Here is a 13799-nt window from a genome sequence, read left to right on the forward strand (position 1 = left end):
CATAAGTCACATAGTCTGCAAAACGTAACGGTATACGTTTCTCTCGTCTCGGTTTGTTGGTTGCTATTGATTCAGGTTGTATTGGAGGTACAGTGACTGGACTATCAACCTCATCTTGTCTGTGCTCTCCATTTGTTTCTCCTGAATCCTTTCGAGTGGAAAACTCCACCTTTTGCGAATCACCAGGTGTTTCGTTATCATGGCTGCCTTCACTGGAATCTTTATGATTATGTGACTTAAGTATTTCAGATTCGTTGAATGTTACATCTCTACTGATGATCACCTTTTTGGACTGTATGCACCAGCGTCTATACCCTTTTACACCGGTACTAAAGCTCAAGAATTTTGCTTTCTTGGCTCTAGGATCAAGCTTACTTTCTTTAGCATGATAGTAAGCAGGATATCCGAAAACGTGTAAAGAGTCATAATCATTAGCATGTGTACCTCTCCACATTTCAGTGGGTGTCTTCCCGTCATTGGCAGCTGCGGGTAGTCGGTTGATGAGGTAGCAGACATATGTCATAGCTTCAGCCCAAAATTTATTACTTAATCCAGCATTCAGCAACATACATCGCATTTTCTCTAATAAAGTACGATTCATTTGTTCTGCCACACCGTTCTGCTGCGGTGTACCTCGTATCGTGAAATGTCTGACAATTCACTCTCTCCGGCATACTTCCATAAAGAGGTCTGAAGTGTACTCACCTCCATTATCAGATCTGAGCCGCTTGATCTTCCTGCCAGTCTGAGTTTCAACCATTTTCTTCCAATCAAGGAAGATTTTCAGCACTTCATCTTTATTCTTCATCGTATACACCCACACACGACGAGAATAATCATCAACAAAAGTTACAAACCAATGTTTACTTCCCAAAGATGTATTTTGGGTAGGCCCCCAAACATCGGAGTGCACATAGTCAAGTATTCTCTGTGTATTGTGTACTACGGTTCCAAACTTGATCCGCCTCTGCTCCCCAATACACAGTGCTCATAGAAAGACAGTTTACCAATCTTGGCACCTTTGAGTAAGCCTTGCTTCACCAGTGTTTGCAAAGCTTTTTCTCCTGCGTGTCCCATACGCATATGCCAAAGATTAGTGGTATCATCATCAGTCCCATCTAGCTTCTCACAGCCTGTGGAAGCTCTTCCATCAACAGTACTTCCTTGCAAGAAGTACAAGTTTCCTCGCCTCAAGCCCTTCATTGACACTTGAACTCCCATTAGTACTTTGAGAGTTTCGTCTTCAATGGCGATTCTAAATCCCTTTGAATCCAGAGATCCCAGTGAGATGAGATTCTTCCACAAGTCCAGAACGTACCGAATTTCTGTCAGAGTCTTGACGCTGCCATCGTGCAGCTTTAACTGAATGCTACCTATTCCCTGAGTCTTACAGGCACTGTCATTGCCCATAAGTACTGCTCCACCCTCGATCTTTGTGAAGTCAGTAAACCAGTCCTGATTGGGACACATGTGATAGGTACATCCGGAATCCATAATCCATTCATCGGAATGACAAATGGATGATGCACTTATCAAAGAAAAATCGGAATCATCATTTTTGTCCACGATATTGGCTGTGGAGGGTTGATTCTGCTGTTGTCCCTTCCGGTTGGGACAATCTTTCCTCCAATGTCATTTGTTGCGACAAAAGGAACACTCGTCTCTTGCGAGTTTTCTGCCAACTAATGAACCACGTGATGTGGCCCGGGTTTTCGATTGAAAACCGTTCTTCTTTCTGGGATACCTTGACTGTGGTCTCCCTCTTGCTGTTAGAGCTTCACTTGATATATCTTGTTGTATCTGTTTATCTTTTCTACGGTACTCATTGCTAATTAGAGAACTAGATACATCTTCAAAACTAATCTTTCCTTCCCATACAATAGAGTAGTAATTAAATGATCATATGTATCAGGCAAGGAATTTAACAAAAGTAAAGCTTTATCTTCATCTTGGATTTCAACATCCAAGTTTAACAAATCAGCAAGAATTTGGTTGTAACTATTCATATGTTCAGACATTGAAATACCTTCACGAAATTGGAATCTGAAGAGCTTCTTCTTCAAGTGCAAACGACTCTCAATGCTCTTCTTCATGAACTTATCCTCCAATTTCTGCCAAAGTACCCTAACATTTGTCTCTCTCATGACAAAATACTTTTGTTCTTTGGTAAGGTATAATCGGATTGTACTACAAACTTGAGTATTAAGTTTCTTCCAATCCTGATCAGTCATATCATCTGACTTTCCTCCCAACGCAATATCCAACTCTTGTTGGATCAAAACGTCCATGATTTCACACTGCCACATGCTGAAGTTGAGAAGTTCGATAGTTGCTTTTTCCATCAAATTTCTCAATTTCAAACTTGGCATTTGACACAGTGGACCGACGCCCGGAACTACTGGCATTTTCAGAACTCAATGTCTCTTCCAGATCTTTCCATTTGAATTTAGAAAATTTAGACTCAAAATTTCAAAATTCCAACCGTACGGATGAGTCCAGAACGATCCAAATAGTTGGAAAGCACTATTTAATTTTTGAAATCGGACTCCAGATGGCTTAGATCAAGCCCAAAATGGATCTGAAAAATGGACGGTTCTGATCTGTCTGGGGAACACGTGCTTCAGCACTGTTTACGCGTGAGGGCGCGTGAGGCACGTGTATTACACGCGCTGAACCTATGTAGGGTGCTTGAGGGCGCGTGGGACACGTGTGTGACACGCGTCTTCCTCCTCTGGAGCGCATGTGGATCAGTTGTCTTCAACCTCCGATGCACGTGGTGGCGCATGAGTTACAGCAGATGCACGCACTGATCTTCTAGGGGCGCGTGTGGGCTCCTTCGACCTCTGTTTTCGATTCCGTTTGTGGCAACGGATTCGTCTCAACGCGAGGAACACCTTGGAGTTGTCAAAATTTGATTTTGACCAACTTGAATTTTCGGACAGCTCGAACCAGAGCTCTGATACCAATTGTTGTGCCTTCGGCCTGTCCAAAAATCACACAAAATAATTTTAAAGTGGTTCAACAAATTGCTTACGTTCACTGGAACCTCTTTTATAGAATTTGTACGAGATTTAGAAAACACTCTACAAAATTCTATTTCTCTCTCACGTCCCTCTTTCTCTCTTCACCCATATCTTCTCTGCAGATCAGAACTCTCCTATTTATAGAAGAAGTTCTCTTCAACAAGCTGCTAATTAATTTTGGTGTAGCAATTTACTGCTGAAAATATGGGATGGGTGCCTAATAAAAACAAAATATCAAACGATGCATATGCGTTCGGTGCATGTGCAGCAGGCCACTTGGATGGCTTTTAACAAAAGCAAAACTTTCATTGTTGGATAGAAGAAGTTCCTCCATCTATTTCTAATCTCTTGATGAAAGAACAGTATTTGTAATATTGCTAATTAATGAGAATGTGCATATTTCTCTCTTAAAAAAAAAAATACTCAAATTCCTTTTTTTTTTTGCCCTTTAATTTGTGTCTTCCCTTCCTCTGATTCATTCCTCTTAATTCTCTCCCCATTACGTTTGTAAGATTTATTTTTCTATTTTTCTTTTTTCTCCTCAATCCATCTCAACTCCAGCCCAATCTAGCTGCCTCCTGGTAATTAATCTGACACTCACACATGCCACCTCATGCTACTCTCTAACCATTGATCTCTCCCTCCATATTAAAAAGAATTGCCGTAATAACCATGATCTATAGTAGGCTTATTTCTTACCTGCCCGCCTGGGTACGTTTGGTTGGTAAAAAATATTGAGAAGAATTATGAATAGTATTGAAAAAGTAATAATAAAATATTAAATTATAGTGAAAAGTAATAAATAATATTAAAAAGTAAGTAAAAAATAATAATAAAGCAATAAAAGTTTTGCTACGTACAAATAAAATCGCGTACTAATTTGCGTACCCATATTAATTTCTTTATATTTAAATTTTCAATAAAATTTATTTTTTGACTAATCATATTAGATTGGTGTATATATTAGTACGTAATTATACTTACAATTAGATTTTTTAAATAATAAATAGTAGTAGAGTATTATGAGAATGAAAAATTTAATTGCAAGCATATTTGTGCACTAATATGTGCATAAATGTAATGTGATTGGTCAAAAAATAGATTTTATCAAAAATAATACTAATTTAAATTTTAAATATGAAGGAATTAATATTAATATGTAGATTAATGTATAAATTTACTGATACGTAACAAAACTCTTACGAGAATATTGAAGTATTCTTGATACTCCAAAATTTTAGACGAGTAGATTGACATTGGAATGGGCAGGCCCAAATGGGCTTTTCTCCCTGCCCCCGGATAATTTGGAACCAGTAGGGCTATTTCTCACTTGCCCGCCCAGTTACTTTTAGGCCCCATCCTCGCTCTCTCGCCCTCATACTGGCTGCTGTCCTGCTCCTTACTCGGACAGGATGCAGCGAATCTCCCAGTGTCCCCGCCCACCCTCTTTCACCTAGAAGAAACAGCGGCAGCTATACTCTCCAAAACACATTTCGGTACTCTCTCCCCCAAAAATACAAATGGGCGAAAATAAACGGAAACGCGGTCGTAAACCCAAAACCCCGGCCGAAGAAACCAAGGACTTCCAATACACCACCACTGCAACAGCCAACGACGTCGTTTCTGCCTCCGTCTCCGTCCCTATCCCTGCCACCGAACCCACTACGGACACAAACAACCCACCGCCTTCTCTGCGCCGTCGTGGCCGTCCCCCTAAGGTCAAGAAGAACGACCCCCGGGCCAACATAGCGGCTTCACCCGAACGCCGGGGCTCCAGACACGCCGACCAAAACGGAGACTTCGCCCTCGCAACGACATCGACGACCACCACCACTGCGGTTATCTCTGAGACAGTAAGGTGGGAGACCGTGGTTAAGGTGGTGCCCTCCATGGACGCGGTGGTGAAGGTGTTTTGTGTGCACACGGAGCCCAATTTCTCGCTGATGTGGCAGAGGAAGAGGCAATACAGCTCGAGCAGTAGTGGGTTTATCATTGGGGGGAGAAGGGTCTTGACCAATGCGCATTCGGTGGAGCACCATACACAGGTGAAGTTGAAGAAGCGGGGTTCAGATACCAAGTACTTGGCTACGGTGTTGGCAATTGGGACCGAGTGTGATATTGGTAATGAGAAATTTGGGCTTTTCACTTGATTTTAAACTAATTTCGTACCTGAGTTTGGTTTGTTTAGGGATCGAGTTGCATTTTTAACAAACATAAATAATGGGATCTTGTACCATTAAGGAAAGAGAGAGAGAAAAAAAAAAGTGATGATTATGATGACAGGACTATGGTTCTATCAAATTAGTGTTGCTTTGCTAACCAGGTAGGTTATAGTTATAGGTGTTCGATGAAGTTTTCTTTTTTCCATCTTCGGTTTTTAGTCAATAAGATACTGCAGAAGTCCTAATTTTCATATTGTTCGAATGTGTATATTAAAGACGCCGGTGTAATATAGAATATAAAGAAAATGTCCATGTTTGGTGACTAAAACTGTTAAGGGTTCATGCATTTATGCTACTGCAATGCTTATGCGATCTTAGAGTCTGGTTTAATTGAATGAATGTTTGAAGAGTGTCGGTGACTCATACAAAGATTTGGTTTGAATTCGTGCGCTATTTAATTGAAAGGGAAATTTTCCTTTCCTTTTCCGCAATTCTTCAGCAATGCTGACGGTGAGTGACGATGAGTTCTGGGAGGGAGTTTCACCCGTGGAGTTTGGAGATTTGCCTGCACTCCAAGATGCCGTAACTGTTGTCGGCTATCCAATTGGGGGTGACACGATCTCTGTGACAAGTGGTGTTGTGTCTCGCATAGAGATACTTTCTTATGTTCACGGGTCAACAGAACTTCTCGGATTACAGGTTACAGAAGCTCCCTTCCTTTAGACTTACTTTGAGTTCAGATATGACGTTTTATTGACATATTCCTTTGCCGTCCCTTTTCTCTGACTTACTTTTTTCCCAGATAGATGCTGCAATAAACTCTGGAAATTCTGGTGGGCCTGCGTTTAACGATAGGGGGAAGTGCGTGGGTATTGCTTTTCAGTCTCTTAAACATGAAGATGCGGAGAACATTGGTTACGTCATACCAACACCAGTTATTATGCACTTCATTAAAGATTATGAAAAGAATGGGGCATATACAGGTATCTCTTGGTGGTGTTATACTTCGATTAAATCTCCTTTTACCTGAAAATAACCTCAAAAATTATATACCTATGTATGAAGTTGTTGCAGAAATTCTGTTTATTGTCGTCCTCTTCCTGCACATTGTTCAGCAACTGTGGAATGGGGAAAATGCTGAACTTTGTGGTTGTTGTCTGTTCATTGGAATGATCGAATTAATTTTCATTCCCTCAAATTGGTAGGGTTCCCAATTGTTGGAGTTGAGTGGCAGAAGATGGAAAACCCTGATCTATGCATGGCAATGGGAATGGCACCAAATCAGAAGGGTGTACGAATCAGAAGAATCGAACCCACAGCTCCTGAATCTCAGGTTCTGAAGCCTTCTGATGTTATCTTGAGTTTCGATGGGGTTAATATTGCTAATGATGGAACAGGTACACCCCCACCCCTTTCTTCCATAAAGAAATGATAATTTAAGATCAGAATTTGTTGTAGTAATGTATTCTGTATGTTTTTCATGTGCACTGGATTCTACCTTTATGTCTGTTCTGGTCTCAAGAGCAGGACTTGAAAAATGTTTACTACGACGATCAATAAAATTACAAATGATAATCTTCTATAGAAACCCCTTAGAACTTAATTAACTGGAATTTTTTTCTAAGTTTTCTTGTGCATTTAAGGTTTATTTTACGCTCTTTTGGAAAACACCATCACGTGACTGTCAAAAGTGTGATGCCTACAAACTTTCTGGATGCTTGCATGGCTTAATATCCGTTCATAAGGGTTCTGGGTGCATACAAGAGTGAGAGAGGAGGTGCTAGAAATTGAACATATGTAGAAATTTAGCTTTAGTTAGCGGCTAAACTAAATCAGCTTGCTGAGATGTTGGTCATGTGATTACAGCATTTGACCCATCTACTGCCATATCTGATCATTAAATTAAGTAATCCACAGAGGATCAGAAAATGGCTCAGAAAACAGATTCATTAAGTCGGTATTCAGAGGGATTAACAGTTGCTATTCTCTGGTTGAGGCCTGAATATTCGTGTTAAAGTGTGTAGATGATAATAACATTTGAAGCTTGTCCGGATTAGTTAGGCTCTGCAGCTCACACTCTCTTGTATAAGATGTCATCTGAAGATGATGTTGCCGTCTTATGCAGATGTTCTCCATCCTATAATGCCTATTAAGGTTTGCTTTTGTTATTCTTTTTTAGTTCCATTCAGGCATGGAGAGCGCATTGGTTTCAGTTATCTTGTGTCTCAAAAATACACTGGGGATTATGCTTTAGTAAAGGTTCTTCGTGATTCGGAGGTCCTTGAATTCAACATTAGACTTGCTACTCACAAGCGGCTCATCCCAGCACACATCAAGGGCAGACCTCCTTCTTATTTCATAATTGGTGGATTTGTTTTTACCGCAATATCTGTTCCCTATCTCCGTTCTGAGGTGTGTGTGTGTGTGTGTCTCTCTCTCTCTCTGTTTTTTTCTTTATTGATTCTGTGCTGCATTATTAGAGAACTGGAGTCTGGATGTAAGCATTTATTGGGTTTTTATGCACATCGGTGTGCGCTTGGGCAACCTTTTTCTTTTGTTTGTTCTAATACTTTCAGCTCTATAGGACTCTAGAACTTACATTGATAGAGTAATTTTAATGAGAAGTATGAACTGCTAGGTTTTAGAATGCGATTTGGGGGATGTTTAGTTGTGTAACCTCTAGGTTTTATTGTATGCTCAATCATATCAGGTACAACATTTAGCTGGTGGCCAAATACTCAAGGGGCCCTTCGTTGATTATGTGTTTCAATTACCTGCGTGCCCCATGAAATTGACAAGTGCAAGTAGAAGCTCTGTGTCGCTTTTCAAATTAATATAATGAATGTGGTTGGGATGCATCTGAGATCCTACACAAGTTGAGGCTTATTCTCTTTATAAATTTCTGCACGTTGTGTCAATCACAAATGCTCTGATTGTTGAATCATTTGTATACATAGAATATTAGTATATAATATTAAGGGCGTGGAACTTGTTCTGATTTTCAATTGAAATGTGATATCCTAATTCAAATGAGCTTTATGCTTGGGTCAATAGGAGAGATTTCTCTGTTACTTCTTAACTGCTTGGTTTTTTCACCATGTCCAGTACGGAAAGGATTATGATTTTGATGCTCCAGTAAAGCTTTTAGAAAAGCATCTACATGCAATGGCAGAATCAGTAGGCGAACAGCTTGTTGTAGTTTCTCAGGTTTCTCTCGTAGTCTCTCTCTCTCATCATTTTCCCCATTTTATGTCAGTTCACCTCAGGTAATGCAGAAAACTCATTGCTTCTTTCCTCAAAATTTGTCCTAGGTTCTTGTGGCTGACATCAATATTGGGTATGAGGATATCGTCAATACTCAGGTCGGGGAAATATGTGTACAAGACACTGTAATGGAACATTGTGGAAGTAACTTTTATATGCACTTGTTAATATCTTTCTTTTCATCTTTTGTATTTCTAGGTTCTTGCTTTCAATGGTAAACCTGTGAAAAATCTTAAGAGCTTGGCCAGCATGGTAGAGAGTTGTGATGATGAATATCTAAAGTTTGATCTAGAGTACCAACAGGTTCTCTCTCTCTCCCCCCTCCCCCAAACACCACACACACATGTACCCATGTGCATTCTCTCAACTTACACAAGTACTAAAACTTTGTGCAGATAGTGGTCCTACGTACAAAGAATGCCAAAGCAGCAACTTTAGATATTCTGACAACGCATTGCATACCTTCTGCAATGTCTGATGACCTCAAAACTTGAATGAAGATTGTGGGGAAGGTGGAGAGTTCCGTTGGGGGAAAGGTAAAGAAGATCCTGTTCAAGTAGCTGCACTCGTAGTTCATTTGTTCATCTTTTCTTGGACCCACAGAAATGCAACGTGAGGCTGGGGTTTGCATTATTCAATTAAAGTTTGGATTTAAGTTCATGGGCATTCTGAACTTTGTTTTAACGAGTGGAAAATAGTACGGAGATGAAGCTGGGTTTTACTAGATCCAGAAACACCATGTGATTTTCGATTTTTCATCTTTTGTTTGTTTTATATCCCAACAAATCATAGTAGAATGAGATATATGTTTGATCAACAATTACAATGTCTTTATGCAGACAGTTCATGACAAGCGAATGTCATAAATCTGAGTTTGCATGTCCACCTCGTCTTGGTAAATGAAATCTTGGTGTTTGACTTAAATTATTGTATCATGGCACCAGATACGAATGTGCTTCTTTCCCTGCTAGGATGCTAATAATATAGAAAGGTTGGACTCCGTTTATTCCAATTGAATTTATCGACGTGTTAATATGTTATAAACACCGCTGATGCCTCACACGAGCAGGATGTTTCATCACGAACTTTGCTGATGGGTGAAAGGACAGGAGTATGTGCTTGATGGAGAGAAATTTGGATGAGCCTGGAAATTTGGACGACAGAAAGTGATCTCTCCACTGTGTGTGGGTTTGGACTAGAGATGGAGAGGTTGGGGTGTAACGTAATATTTGATGTGCTCTGACTAGTGGCCACTGGCAAGTCCATATGATTTTGTATAATGCAACTAGGTGCTGCACACTTAGAGCATGTTTTTTACACAATCGCTTGCGTTTTCTCTCTACCACTTACAGTTTTATAGCTCTGCAATAGAGGGACCCTTTGGGGGCTAGATGGTGATTCCAGGCTACGGACTCCTGAGTCTTCACCCATATCTTCTTTTGCTTTTCCCCATATTACAGTATAGAAGCCGATTGATATTGTTGTTGCTCCAACAAGACTGTAAAAAGTAGAAAAGTGGTAATTGAATCGATAAAAACAAACTGTGAGCCAACAAGAGCATTTGTTTAGTTCTTTATGTATTGGACTTATATTTAATTTCGTTACACAGTTCAAATGAGATGAGATGTCTTGTTAAAAGTTGAATATAATTTTTTAAAATTAATTTTGTTTTGAGATTTGAAAAAGTTAAATTATTTATTATATTTTATGTAAAAATTTGTGAAAATTGTAATGATTATATGAGATGAATTTATCAAAAAAAAAAAAAAGATGACATGAGATTAAATAGTTTGAGTTTGGGTATCCAAACTAGTTTTCTAAAGGAAGACAAGTTGAAAAACCATGCAATGACGTTAAGAAAATCAACAATAGTTGACTTATTTTTGGATTTTTGGGGTGTTGAGGGTTAACTGGAATGAATAATTCTACGTATAATTGTGAAGTACATAAACGCAATGTAATCTTTTTGAAAAAGAGTAGAGTCTATTATTAAAAAATTAATTTTTTTTATGTGAATTTCATTTTTTATTCATTTTTTTTAAAGAATTATGCGGCGGTTGCATAATTTACGGTTGCATAATTTATAGTTGTAAATATCTTTTCTCTAATTAGAACTGAAAAGGAAAGGGCTTTATTTGTCTTTGTACCTGCCAAGATGGAGAGTATCACCAAGGAACATAACGCCCATGGCAACAGCAATGGCAATGGACAAGGGCTTGAACATTGCGACATAGTGAGGCCCCTTCACGCGTAATGCCCATGCATGAACTGCATTGTTCAAAAATGACCCAAAGAGTCCCTAGACTAGGAAAAAGCAGGATGAAGACATTAAAAGATTTAAGAAAGGTCATAGGCTACCTTGTTCTTTAAATTTCACAGTACGAATGGAGCGTGAGCTTCTTACCGAGCATACCACGGAGGCCAATGCTATATTTGGCTCCAATCTCCAAGCATTTGGATCTTCTTCTGTAATCAAACCTACAACTACAGCTATGATGGTCACGCATAAATTGTGAAAGAATATCACGGTTAGTTCATTTGGGTACTCCATCAGAATTTGTGCCTGTAAATAAAAAAGCATAGCTTTCAGACTAGTTTCGTATCTACAGTATTTGCACATCTCATGCAATGTAGATATTGAAAATGGGTTCCTGTGTAATGAGAAAGAAACCCACCTGAACAATGTACCATAGTGGAAGCAAAATATGGTCAGCTGTAAGTAGAAGGCCACCAATTACCCAATTTGATTTTAGTGAGCTTATAGGTGGATGAAGTGAAAGGGATGACGACCGAGTAATGATGATCGGCGGGCCTTTGCAGAGAGTCACTACAAATGCACCGGATATTGATACCATGGTGCCCAAAACTTTAGCTAAGCCGCTCGAGCTTCTCAAATCCATCTTTTCCATTCTTTTAAAGCCAACAACAGGGAAAAGAAATGGTAAAAACGAGATGAGCGAATGATAAAAGTAAATACACATATCTACCAGTGTGAGTTCACAAGCATATAGATATGTAAAAGATGTGGGGCCCCAACCTAACAATCACTTCAGAACAGTCAAAATAGTGCATGACAATCAAAAGAAATGGGAAAAATAAGTTCTGTGGAAATGGGACCACAGGAGTGATTTTGGTTTTTTTAAAAAATGAGTGATTTTGGTTTCATGGTTTCTTGACTTTGAGAGCGTCTCAAGAAAATGCACCCTTTTAAAGAGAATGTTATCGGAGGGTTTTGGGGTGCGTTGGTGTTTGCTAAATTGGAGCAAACGAAAAGGTGATTTCCACCCCATCTTTGTAGACCAAAGTAGATTCAATATCTCATTAATTTATAGGTGGTCAGTGGAAAAGAAAGTGTCCTAGATTTTACAAGATATAGATTTGAAATGATTGGATTTTGGATATGCACATTACTCTAGAAATCTGCTAAAAAGTTAAGGAAGTAACTAATTTGGAGGTAAATGGTGGTAATAATAGTGTTGAAAGTAGAAGTAATAAAGGGTATGCGAGAGAGGTGGTGGAGGTAGTAGGAAGAAAAAAAAAACGAGAAGGGTATTGTTGGTGGGGGAAGATGAAAAGAAAATGAAAGAAAATAATCTCTTCAACTATCCTATGGAGAGGTGTGGGAGGAAGTAGAAAATAAGAAAAGGGAAAAGGGGAGGTCTTTTCCTGAGGAAGCTCTGCAACGAAGTTTCTGATGGTTTCTTCAGGGACTGGAAGAGGTAGGTGAAGGCGTGGTAAAGACCTTTACGAATATGAAAGTAAGTTAGTGTTTCACGATGCTTAAAAGATTTTGACTCCATCTTAACTGGTAAGACTAGACATTAAATGACATCAATAGTATAATTTTTTCATCCAAACTTGTTAAGTGATCATTATCAAACAATGTCAATTATTGGGAAAGGACTATCGAATGCAGTAGTGACTACTGCAAGTTGGGTCTGACCAAGCTTGGCTGGTTACTGACTTTGGCCCAAGCACTTGCTCATAGAATTAAGGTCATTCCCGATTCTAGTTTGGCATTTCCATTAATTGCACCAATTGCAGGTTTTTCTCCAGGCAACCAAAGGAGGCAACGAGACAGAACAGAGTTACAGCAACCCTTGCTGTCATGATTAAAAAAGAAACCCTCTTCAACCTTTTTTTAAAGTCGTTTTTTTTGTTTTGTTTTATTTGTATATAGAGGCCACATGATCTTTTAAGCACGTGAGGATATTTTTGGTAACTATATTGAAGGAGTGGAGAAGAACCTGAAAATTATGGCAAGTATGAAGGTGAAAGCTGGCACCAGGCTGCTGAGGGCTGAAGCAAGTGTTGGAGAGCTGAAATTGATGCCTGCATACCCCATGATCTGAGATGAACTCCTACTCCCAACCCAACAACGATTCAAATTGAAAAATAGAGTCAGAAAAGAAATAAGAACGAGAAAATGTTGAGTTTTTACTCTCCCGTAAATAAAAATAAGCTTTACTGATCCAACAAAAATAATGGGTTGGCTTTGTAGATCATCATGGCTGCATGTGTGAAATAACTGTACCCTATGAGCCCGAGAAGACCAATTTTCGACAGTACGGAAAAATTAAGTGGAGGAAGCTCTTTTGATCTGCAAATCATATGAACAGGAACATAGAAACTGTTAGCTCGTGTCAAATTTACCTGTTTAGTTGGAGTTTGTAAAACCAATGGTAGGGGAGAGAGAGAGAGAGAGAGAGAGAGAGAGAGAGACCTTTGGGAGATAAAAGGTGCAGGGAAGAGCACAATAGCAGCAACAGCATAAGAATAAACAACAAAGACATGGTAGCTCATCCCAGTCAACGTTGCTGCCTTGAAGAGTGTGGTTAAGCCCACGCTGGTGCACTCCATGGTCACCATGGCCGTGAATGGCAGCACATCCCTGTAACTGTACCCCCCATTCATCTTTTTCTGGCTCAAACCCAAAGAAACAGAGACACCTTGATAATGCAAGGGCAGAACCGAGCTGTTACTGGATGCTGTTGACTTGACAATGAAGGGGAAGTATGTAAAACGTGTCGGATTTGCTTGTTTAGTCCTTAAAAGAAGATTTTACACACACACACACACACACAGAGGAATAATGCGATATTTATTTTTCTTCTTCTCTGATCGGATTTGCAGGTCTTAATGATGTTGGACACGGATAATGCCAAACAAATTGCTGCTCTCTCTTTTTCTCGTCTTTTAGCCTTTAGGGTAAATCACGTGTGAATAGCATCTCTGGTATAATATATTAATTATATATAAATTAACGTGTTAAGATCCTTTCGTATCGTGTGTCATTATCAAACTAATTAATTAGTCAAGAGTAGTTAGGTTAAGTAGGGTATCACCATTC

General features: G+C 39.3%; 2 protein-coding genes across 3 annotated transcripts; one reads left to right on the plus strand and one right to left on the minus strand.

The window, feature by feature from the left end:
• The first annotated feature begins 4376 nt into the window (after nt 1-4376).
• Nucleotides 4377-9449, plus strand: LOC122308260 (protease Do-like 9). 2 transcript variants are annotated; one of them, XM_043121490.1, is made up of 10 exons: nt 4377-5144; nt 5685-5884; nt 5988-6168; nt 6391-6582; nt 7365-7597; nt 8291-8392; nt 8497-8547; nt 8648-8752; nt 8845-8985; nt 9289-9449. In XM_043121490.1, the coding sequence occupies exons 1-9, from the start codon at nt 4544-4546 to the stop codon at nt 8941-8943; spliced, it is 1764 nt and encodes a 587-aa protein (XP_042977424.1). In that variant the 5' UTR covers nt 4377-4543; the 3' UTR covers nt 8944-8985; nt 9289-9449. The 2 variants fall into 2 exon arrangements, with proteins under 2 accessions (XP_042977424.1, XP_042977423.1); XM_043121489.1 differs by lacking the exon at nt 9289-9449 and having other exon boundaries at nt 8845-9269.
• Nucleotides 9450-9693: 244 nt separating this feature from the next.
• On the minus strand, nt 9694-13607 carry LOC122308261 (WAT1-related protein At3g28050-like). Its single transcript, XM_043121491.1, has 7 exons — nt 13173-13607; nt 12984-13049; nt 12697-12810; nt 11125-11359; nt 10854-11012; nt 10597-10748; nt 9694-9947 (listed from the first exon to the last, which is right to left on the minus strand). Exons 1-7 carry the CDS (start codon nt 13361-13363, stop codon nt 9764-9766), a joined length of 1101 nt encoding a protein of 366 aa, XP_042977425.1. The 5' UTR covers nt 13364-13607; the 3' UTR covers nt 9694-9763.
• Nucleotides 13608-13799: the final 192 nt, after the last annotated feature.

This window comes from Carya illinoinensis, chromosome 4 (genome assembly GCF_018687715.1).
Source record: "Carya illinoinensis cultivar Pawnee chromosome 4, C.illinoinensisPawnee_v1, whole genome shotgun sequence".
Taxonomy (NCBI): Eukaryota; Viridiplantae; Streptophyta; class Magnoliopsida; order Fagales; family Juglandaceae; genus Carya; species Carya illinoinensis.

What these genes read in the sequence shown, in the direction of transcription:
- LOC122308261 (XM_043121491.1), bottom strand. Translation starts at nt 13,363, where the DNA reads ATGAATGGGGGGTACAGTTACAGGGATGTGCTGCCATTCACGGCCATG. An exon ending in TGGCCTCCGTGGTATGCTCG is followed by an intron (nt 10,749 to 10,853) that starts GTAAGAAGCTCA and finishes TTCCTAGTCTAG; the next exon opens with GGACTCTTTGGGTCATTTTT. An exon ending in GATACTCTCCATCTTGGCAG is followed by an intron (nt 9,948 to 10,596) that starts GTACAAAGACAA and finishes TACTTTTTACAG; the next exon opens with TCTTGTTGGAGCAACAACAA.
- LOC122308260 (XM_043121490.1), top strand. Translation starts at nt 4,544, where the DNA reads ATGGGCGAAAATAAACGGAAACGCGGTCGTAAACCCAAAACCCCGGCC. An exon ending in TATTGCTAATGATGGAACAG is followed by an intron (nt 6,583 to 7,364) that starts GTACACCCCCAC and finishes ATTCTTTTTTAG; the next exon opens with TTCCATTCAGGCATGGAGAG. An exon ending in TTGATCTAGAGTACCAACAG is followed by an intron (nt 8,753 to 8,844) that starts GTTCTCTCTCTC and finishes AACTTTGTGCAG; the next exon opens with ATAGTGGTCCTACGTACAAA.